The sequence below is a fragment of the Oenanthe melanoleuca genome, chromosome 5 (genome assembly GCF_029582105.1).
Source record: "Oenanthe melanoleuca isolate GR-GAL-2019-014 chromosome 5, OMel1.0, whole genome shotgun sequence".
In the NCBI taxonomy this organism is placed as follows: domain Eukaryota; kingdom Metazoa; phylum Chordata; class Aves; order Passeriformes; family Muscicapidae; genus Oenanthe; species Oenanthe melanoleuca.
In genome coordinates this window covers 27249141-27259248 of record NC_079339.1, presented here as the reverse complement: position 1 = coordinate 27259248, position 10108 = coordinate 27249141, and the positions used below count along the sequence as shown (strand labels likewise).

General features: G+C 43.5%; 1 protein-coding gene across 1 annotated transcript; it reads right to left on the bottom strand.

The window, feature by feature from the left end:
- Positions 1 to 608: 608 nt before the first annotated feature.
- On the bottom strand, positions 609 to 2641 carry LOC130254152 (inositol 1,4,5-trisphosphate receptor-interacting protein-like 1). The gene has a single exon (XM_056493422.1). It carries the CDS (start codon positions 1817 to 1819, stop codon positions 791 to 793), a length of 1029 nt encoding a protein of 342 aa, XP_056349397.1. The 5' UTR covers positions 1820 to 2641; the 3' UTR covers positions 609 to 790.
- Positions 2642 to 10108: the final 7467 nt, after the last annotated feature.

Here is a 10108-nt window from a genome sequence, read left to right as displayed (position 1 = left end):
TGTAAGGGTATAGTTTATGCTCTGGAAGAACAACAGTTTTACATTTATCTCTATATATTCTGGTCTTGCCCATGCTGTACTGCTTGAAGCCAGAGCATTAAAAACTTGACAGGATGAATTACCACACTTGTCCAAAAAGCTGGGAAAGGTATCCAACTCCCCTGCATGAGGCAGATTTACCAAGAAAGCTTGGACTTGTGTGCCTGGGAAACTTGGGGAGCAGTAACAGCACTGTAACCAGAAGGGAGTGAAAACTGTGTGCCTTTGTTAAAAATGTCTTGCTTCTAACAGTGCCTACTCTCAGCCAGCCCCAAATTCACACCTAGTGGAATTTACAAATACTCTAGGTCTGGTCAAGTTCAAGAGGAGCTTGCACAATCCAGATACTGGAATAGTTCAGTTCATTGAAACAATAACAAAAGAGGATTTGGGACTGCTGAATGCACTACCTAGAGCATATTAAGGTATATAGTAAATTCACGAGCTAGAGGGTCCTAATATATATAGTAAATTCAGTAACTAGAGGGTCATAATATATACAGTAAATTCACTAACTAGAAAGTATTAATGTACATAGTAAATGAGGCTGCAGAAGCACAGCTCTGTGCACGAAGATGTCTTTCAACAGCTTAGGACAGCATTTGTTTGAGCTGATCTAGCAGATGAACGTACTCCTGCATGGCCTTCATGTGGGCACCGGGATTGCTGGCTAGGTGCTGGAAGAGGTTGGGTGCTTCAGCCATGTGGAAGTTGGAGGGCAAACTGATCTCCATAGGAAACCTCTCTTTGCTTATGACAAAGTGGTTAAGCTGTTTTGTGTCCAGTGAGCAGCGGAGGTACTTGAGGGTGTCCATCGTTCTCCGTCAGAAATCCTTCCTGCACCACTGTGTCGGGGTACATTGCTCAGGAGGTGCATCACCACCGTCTTCAGGGCATAGCTGGAGAAACCTACACCCACCAGGATGCGGCTGAGGAGCTGCAGGCACTTGCAGTGCCAGCTGTCATGAGGGGCCTGCGTGGGAACGTGCCTGAAGAATTTTGCCTCTGCCATGGCATAAGTCTCCAGCCACGTTGTGCTTGGGATGCCTACTTCTGTAAGCTGGCTGCCCACAAAGATATCCAAGTCTCCTTGCCACACTCCAAAAATGACCTCAACCATGAAGCTTTCCTGCTCTTTACTCAGCTGAAATTTGCAGGAGCGGCCGGAGGGCTGCAACATTAAATGCCAATGGCGCAATTGAGGCAAAAGCAGCCAGGCTACTCTCACGAATTCATAGAACCAGTGGACAGTTTTCTCCACATCTAGATAGGTGCCAGTGCAGAGGGTGTGCAGGAGGCTGGGGTCCTGTTTCCTTCTCAGCTCCTCAGAGTGGTGGAGGAAACATAGCATGTCCTCCCCCAGCTGTTCCCTCATGCAGGTGCACAGCAGCGCCACACGGACACAGCAGTTCCTCTGGAGCACCCCTGCAGCGTCCAGCTCCAGGTGGAAGGCATGTCCTGGAGGGGGACTCAGTGGTACCAGCACACAGTACACAAGGTCCTGTGCGCTGGGACTCCAGCCTTCAAAGGTGCTGCCCACTCCGATGGCTCGTTGTGGCACCAGGTAGAAGCCGTTGGAAAAGCCTTGTCCAAAGACGTGTGTGAGTTTGTCCATCAGGTCCATTATGACGGAGCAACCTTTGTCCAGGTCCAGAACAGGCAACTGTATGTGCTCCTCTAAAAGGCTTCCATGGTTGCTTTGGACATTGTGGCCATCGTCTTCGTTTGCCTTGTGTTTGTCTTCTGCCAGCAGCATTGACTTCCTCCACCTTCTCATCATTGTTTACTTCTTCGTTTGTATCACCAGAGCCTTCTTTTGCTTCATTTCCAGCATTGCTTTCTGCCTTTGCATCCACATTGCTGCCTTCTTCATTTCTGTCCTTAATGTCCTTTTCCACAATTGCATCATCGCTTTCTATTTCTTTCTTTGCAAGCACATTGAGTCCTTCATCTTTGTCCTCCTCCGCCAAGTTGCTGCTGGACCTCTCCTTGTGGCCACTGTTGCCTGGATCACATCTGATTTTGTGGAGTCCAAACCACATCGCCAAGAGAAGGACGAGGATTCCAGTGACAGCCCAGAAGTGCCAGACAAGCAGGGCTCCCCAGGCCACAGCACTGTGCTCCAGGTTCTTCTGCTCCAGCTCCTGAACCAGCTGAGTCATCTGCTGGTCCAGATACTCGGCGCGCTGCTGCATGCGTTCCCTTGCGGCCTCATCCAGCCTGTCCCCGGCCTGCTGCGGGTACTGGATGAGGCCTTGCACAAGCAAGAGAAGAAACGTAGTAGCAAGCATGGCCTAAGCAGTTGAGGAGGGGTTGAGTGGGGATGGGAGGGAGGTGCTGATAGGGGAAGTGGGGACAGGGGTGCCCGAGGTCTATCTGCAGGGAGGAGGGAGGGGCGCAGGCAGCTGGCAGGCTGCAAGGCCTGTGTGCTGCCCCAGCAGCAGCAGCGGCACCGTGCCCTGCCTAAGGCAGTCCTGCAGGGGATTGGTCTCTGATTGCTCGGTGAGAAGGGGCTCCCCGGGCACTCGCGTTCCTGCTGTGGCCCTCGTCCAGCACTCAGCACGGCCTCCTGTGTGCAGGCCCACTCGCCTCCCACCGAGGCTGTACTGGAGCAGGGTTACCTGCTGCTTGGGCTGATAGCTGCCCCCATTGTGACACAGGCCCTGTGATGTCACAAGTGCCAGAGTGCAGCCTGGCATGGCCTGTGATTGGAAGGGGAAAACAAGTCAAAAATCATCTTTGTTCCCACCATGGCTGCTGCAACAGGGATATCACTTAGACTAGGACTCTGCTGAACAAGGATTCTCCTTTCCTTGCTGAGTCCCACATCCTCCACTCTTTTTTCCTATAGTGTTAGATCATGTGAATGCCGTCCACTTCCATTATCTTCCCCACAGTATATGTCTAGCTATGGAAGCCAAACCTTTTTGTACTGTAACCAGGTATTTCCTGTTTGGTTCATTTCCTCCTTCCTGGCCACCTGACTCCTTTGAGTTGGAGATTAGGGGAGAACACGACCTGTACTTATTATGTCTTCTTTGTCACTCGTGTCTCTTGTGTTTCTACATTTTGCCTTATCACAGTATGTTTAGACCCTGCACTGCAGAGTAGGAGTGGATGATAAACACGAGGGTTTAGCAAGCCTCATATCCTCTCAGTACTATCATATTTTTGAGCTCCTGCTAGGTAGCAAACGAACTTGGAGAAATTGTCTGGATGGCAAGCAGATGCTGTGGCATCTCTCATTAAAGAATTTCCAATTGCTATCTGCTGAGGTGATTTCCTGGTGGCACGGGTTCTTAGATTGGTGGTGGGGGGCTGGTGTGGCTCAGCTTTAACTGCTTGGCTTTTCCTGGATCCCCTCTGTTTCTCAGGTCCTCTGAATTCCCCAATACCAGATTTCAGTGTCACTGCTGGTGCACTTCTAACTGCTGCTGACATCCTGACAACCCCAATTCTTGAGGCACCAGCAGAGCCTGGGATCCCCAGGTCAACCAGATCTTGTCCAGGATTGTCTACTCCATGTGCTGTACAGGACAATTCATCTGTCGTACACAGCACTAAGGGATGACAGATTTCCCCAGCTGCCCCAGGGCAGGAGCATGGACATGTGGGAGAGCCTTATTTACAGCATCAGAGAAGCCAGAGCACACCAGAGCATCAGTTCTGCTGCAAAATGCTATTCTACTGCAGCACTCTCTGCCCACAATTTCCAACAGTGATGTACAAACACTCACAGACACAGCATTTGTTCTAGCACAACATTTCTTGGCACCTTTGTCCTGAGGGGAGCTCCCAGAGGGGGCAACAGCAACTCCCTGAGGGAACGGACTCTCGTATATTGAGGGAATTCAGTGTCCAGGCAGTAACATGAATCTTGAGTTCCAGGCCCCTTGCCATGGCCTCTTCAGGATTGTTTTGTACAAATGAGCATTGCAGATAGAACATAGTAATTTGGTCTGGGGGAATAGGAACTAGGAATTCTGTGTATATGAACTGTATTTCTGTATTATGTATTTACTGCATTTATTTGCTCTGTATTTATGAGTGGTAATTCATATGAACATATATGTGTATTCTGAATTCAGAATATGAATTCTGCAAACCTAGACCCAAATCTGTGTTAAGGAATGTTGTTACAGTTTCTGGACTGTAAAGAAAATCAATGTGTTAGCTTTTCTAGCGCCAGAATTGAGACGTGTGATTTTCTTGCCCCATCAGCAGCAGAGTTAGCAGTTTTCCTGCAAACATGATGCACATTTTCCCATTTCTTTTAAAAGAAATTCATCAGTCCATGCTAACTTTATGAAAGAAATACCTTACAGGACATGGGTGCCACAGTTGTGGCAAGTATGAGAATATGACAGTTGGCTGAGAAACTGAGCACTTCATTCATCAGGCAACCAAAGTGTTCAGGGGATCTCCTTTTATCTGAACTTTCCCACATTTATTAAGGTGTCTGATGAACAGAAAGCAAAGGATGGTGCTGTGCCACCCACCTGTGTTCTTTCCCAAGTCCTGGAATGGTGTATAGGAGTGTCAGGAATGGGAAACCATGTTTTTATCCAGGTACAGAGGATCATGGTGATGATCCAGCCCTTGGTGATGGGGAGTGAGGGTGGGAGGGTACATGAACAGGGTTGCATCTGAAGAGAGCAGGTGTATCATGGCAATTGAGAATGAATGAATGAATGAATGGTGTCATTCAGACTGAGCTTCACTTAGGAGACTTAATTAAGAACAGAACTACCTGCTTTTTAAAAATAAAAGACAGGAAAAAATTATAGTGAACAGCATTGCATTTGCTTCCCAAAGAAAGATAGAATGAGAAATAGGAATCCTGATGGAAAGCAAAATTAGTTGTGGTCTTTATTTCTTGAGAATTTAATTTGCAATAAACAGCAGCCTACATGCAATGTTCCAGATCTGTGAAAGCACAGGTTTAAGTGGGGTTGCTAATTTCTTACAAAGACATTGCAATTTTCTTCTCAAGAATGAAATTGTGTGAAACAGAAGATGCTGGTAGCCTACATACATATAAATTTCCAGAACCTGTAGTACCTGTTAAAACTAAGGCAGAAGCATTGAAGGAAGAAGAGGCTGAGTAAAGCCTGTGATACTCCAGGAAATTTTCCTAAAGGAGTGGTATTTACATGTATTGCAACAGACAGCATAACATTTCTCAAAAGAGTATTTTGCTTTCCATTCTTTTTCACTAGTGTCTTAGGTTGCAATACAGGATGTGACCAAAAGTACGTATTCTATCACCATCTGTTGAAACCAGGTGGGGCAATGATCCTTATCTCCGTGGGAGATTTTCTCTGCTAATGGGCCATCTATTAAAACCAGATGGGACAGTCATCTTTAGCTTTTCTACATCCATCCTCCCTCCAGGAAGATATTGGCTGTTAATGGGCCATTGAGTCCCACTGTATGGCTGGTAAAATTGCATGTACCATTGGGAGATGCTCCAGCCAGGGGGAGGAGCCAAACATTTCCTACCTAGATAAAAACTGATATTTGGGACATCAGGGCAGCCTTTTCCCACTGGACCTTTCCACATCATCACTGGATATTCAGAGGAAAACTGCACTCTTCTACAGGAGCACTGCTTCAGCTGAACCACATCTGTTGCTCCAGGAGGACTGTAGCCACCATTTAATGGGACTGCTACCAACACCCTGACTGACTGGATGTCAGGTTGGGTTCTGACTCTGTCAGTGGTTTAGGTTTGTTCTTTGTAATACTGTATTTTTATTTTAATTTTCCTAGTAAAGAACTGTCATTCCTATTTCCCATATCTTTGCCTGAGAAACCCTTAATTTCAAAATTATAATAATGGGGAGGGAGGGCATTTACATTCTCCATTTCAAAGAGAGGCTCCTGCCTTTTTTAGCAGACACCTGTTTTTCAAACCAGGACAATTGGCTCTTTTCAGCAGTTGCTCTAGAAGTGTTCTCTGCCTAAATTTGTGGGATTGAGAACGGGTGGTTTGAGCCTACAGAATGTTCCCATGGCCTCTATATTCCCCCCTTGGTATTTTTTCCTGCCTAAGGCTGTTTAAAATCTTAATCTGGCTTGGACCAAGAATGCTTTCAGTGTGGAGATACATCTAGATACTATATTAAAACCAGGTAATTTCCAGCTACTTGAGACTCACTGATAAAGCAGGCTGCTAAAATATTTCTAAAATTTTCTTCTTAAATTGCATTAGCTAAAACATCAAGACCTGCATAGGAATGTTTTTAAATGTTGGTCTTATACAGGGTTTAGACACTACAGTGGTGAAAAAACAATTTTAAGACAATCAGGTGAACACTAGGTAGGTATCTCCCCACAGTGAATTGCATTTTAGCCATGAAAGGATGGCCTAAGGCAGCAAGTGAATTGGCCAGGAAGATGGAAACTGAAATTTTATTAGTCTCTCTCCGCTGTGTTTTCATCTCTCATGTTTTCTTTGTGGTTAGTTTTATGGTTTTGGAAGCTCCGTCTGCAGTCCAGTGATTGTAACTAGCAATGCAGCGTACAGACACAGAAAACTATCACCTGCAAGGTCAGTGACAGAGAAAAATAGTTTCATATTACTGGCAGACTAAGCCTGCAGCCAATGCTGTGTACAAAAAGTACCTCTGAAGCTGGTCCTAATTTTTCTTAGTATATTACTTCATGTTGCTGTATATGTCATGCATTAAACTACTGGCCACATGACCTTATTTTAATGGTAGCTGCAAAGCTAGAAACCTTGAGATCTCTTATATGACATCTATAAGCATGTTGCAATATTGGGATATTTCTGCATTTTCCTTCATATCTTTTACAATTTTCTTTTAAAAATATGTAACAGGATAGGTCATTAAATGTCAAAAAAAAAGGTTTAATCCCCCAAGAACTAGGTATGCATGGTTCAGCCCAGTTTTTCATGCTTGGTATTTTCTCAGGTTTAGGAAACAATCCTGAAACTCCAATGAGGGTTCAGAGTCCTTTTCAGGCACAAGTCTCTGAGTTTCTTTTTCCACCATGTTAGTTTCTTCTCTCCCAGCTCCCACCCGTTAACAGCTGGTTTAAGCTGGTTGTCCAGACTTTCACCAAAAGAAGGAAGAAGTGGCGTCAGCTCCAGAGGGCAACACATCCTGTCATCAAATCTGGATTGAAAATAGGTGAATTACTTGTCCCCAAGTGACTATAGAGAAAGTCTGGGAAATTGTGTCAGAGGAGGACCTGACTTTATTCCCATCTGAGGTCATGAGGTGAATCAGTCTCTTCATGTAGGAGAGAAGTCTTACTAGCTGGGTCTGTGCACCATCCCCGTCATATAACACAGTTCTTCAAGGCTGAGCTGGAGAATGAGCAGAGTATTTTTACCTTTGTCTGAAATTAATTTCTGACAATGCAAATTCCTGTAAAATTTACTGGAAGATTAACATACACACTGGTCTAGCGAAGACCAAAAAAGTGCCTGTGTTTTCAAAAGATGCATTGCCAGGGAAGACAGCGTAGAACCAAGGCTGGGTTTTGCCTGGGAGCATAGGTTTTTAAACTGTAGATTAAAAATAGGAACTGCTGAAAATAATTTTTAAAATCTGATTAAAAATATGTCTGCATTGGTTTATGCATGGAGGCTAGAGGGGGTAGGAGAGAGATAAGTATGTAGATTGAAGGCAGAGATAGATGTTTGAGTTCTGTCTGAGCTAAAACCTAGTAGCCTGTTTCAAATGCAGTCTTGGCCCTCTGTTCCAACTACAATCATCTTCTTTTGTTACCTTTGTTTTCCATCGGATCTGCCAGCCAAATGGACCTGTCCCATAGCTAGGTCATCTGATGGAAGTGCAGGCAATGTGTGTGGCCAAGCCATAGGTGAAGAGAGCACTTTTGTCGTAGATGCCTGTATTAGATAAGGTGTGCACTGAACTTGTGCTACTCACCCTTGTGAGCTGGTGAGTTGGACTGATGGTTGGAGGCTACATCCATGGCAGTAGTACTGGGTGAGCACACAGCTCCTTGTAGATGTGGACAGGACAGCAACATTTCATCTTCATTGAGAGCTTTCAGGGTTACAAAGCAAAAGTATGAGATCTAATAAAAAAGGTTGGCTGTCCTTTCAAGGCATCAAGTAACATCCCAGCTAGGCTACATCTCCAAATATAGTTGCTAGACTTTTGATTTGTGGTACTGTATTTGAACTATGCAGTTTAGAAAAGTATCAGACTTGCAGAAGCTATAAAGACTTAGTCTGCTCAAAAGGTAGAGACAATAGAAATACTTCTGGATTTTCCTGATCATTCCAAAAACTGATTAGTTGAGCATCTAAGAGGAGAGATATTTTCTTCTATATTCTGAAAGGATGAGGACCAGGTGATTATAACAGGGTGAATAGAGCTGGTTTTTTAGCTTGTGAAGGTAAATTATAGCTCACAACCACATGAACTGATCTGTGAGTCTTTTCTAAATATGTTCTATGTGTCATGAAGAGTATTATTCTTTTGGACATGTGATTTAAAGGAGGAAAACTTAGCATAAGATCTCTAAGTCACTGCAAATACAAATATTTTACTCAAAGTGAGATGGCTTAATGGAGTACTAAGGACTTTCTTTTTCCATCTTTCAATACTTACACTTTCCTATATGATATTGCTATCAGCTGCTGAGCTAAATCTGGAAAAGGCTTTTGCGAGGGAGAGCAATGAGAGACAGCGACAGGCAGTATCTAACAGAGTTAGATACTGAGTTATTAATATTGTTAGATACAGAGTTATTAGTATTATGTGATCGCTAATAGAAGTGCACCTCAGAGTACTCCCCACAATCATGTATTTGAATGAAATACAAAATCTCTTTACCTCTGCTCAATGTGCTTCAAAGCTGAAGTTCTGTTAATATTTTAAGAAAAGAATTTCCTGTGAAAAAATATTTTAAAAAGTAAGAAGACTGAGTTTTAAGCAACTGTTTTGCAGAAGGCAAATTGCGAACTTGTAAATATTTGTACTGAAAATATGTGCTGAGTTGAATTAGCAGACCATGCTCAAACAGCAATTACAAATACTTTATTGTCAAAATGTAAGGATGAGTTCCAGGAAGCTCCACAGAGGATTGCTATAGGTCTCATAGTACTCATTAATGAGTTGGATGATGACACAAAAAGAGTTATTATTAAATTTGTAGATAATTTCAAGCAGCAAGAGACTGCAAGTATTGTAGACAAGATGATTAAAATACAGTGATCTTGATAAATTGCAGGTATGGTCTGAAAAGTGTACGTAGGATTCAGGATGAAGAAGAGGTACATTTAAACAGGAACAAGAAACTGCAGAAACACAGGATATCAAGGAACTCCTCTCTAAGCAATTCTGTGGGAGAATATTTAGCAGGCTTTCTAGAACATAAATTGAACAGAATTAAATAATGCTGGGCTGTCTTTGCAGGTGCAGAGCGCTCTGTTCAGCACTGGTGAGGCATCAGCAAAAGTGGTGTGTACACTTGTACACACTTGTGGACACAACAGAAATTTGAAGAAGCTGGATGTGGTCCAGAGGAAGGCAGTCAGAATGGTGAGGCATTGAAAAAACAAGCTGTAAGGAAAGAAAAGTTACAGTGTCTAATCTGACCCAGAAAAATGGGTAAAACACTTAAAAATGTGAAATTGTGCTCCAAAGAGATCAGTGGTAATCTGCTTTCTGCATTTATAATGGAGGACAAGAAATAAAGGACTCCTGTTTTAACATGGGATTCATCTTCAATATTAGGATAAAACCTTGTACAGATAATATTTCACTAAATAGTAGAATAAATATGGCATCTCCAGCACTGAATGTCTGTAAAAGCTTTTACATTTAGGTATAGTTGAGCCTGCCCTGATCAGTAAGACAGACTCAGTGATTTTTAGTCCCCTCCTAGGCTACAAACCTGTAAGAAGCAGACCCCCACCTTCTACTGAATAATTTACACATTTAGTTAAAATTAACTATATTATTCTGCATGTGCATCACTGTAATCAGCTTTTGAGGAATTTAGCCTTCAGTCTCTAAGAATGCAAGCAGAAACAAGTTGAAAATTTCAGAATTTGTAGCTTGTC

Coding starts and splice junctions, on each gene's coding strand:
- LOC130254152 (XM_056493422.1), bottom strand. CDS start 1,819: ATGATGAGAAGGTGGAGGAAGTCAATGCTGCTGGCAGAAGACAAACAC.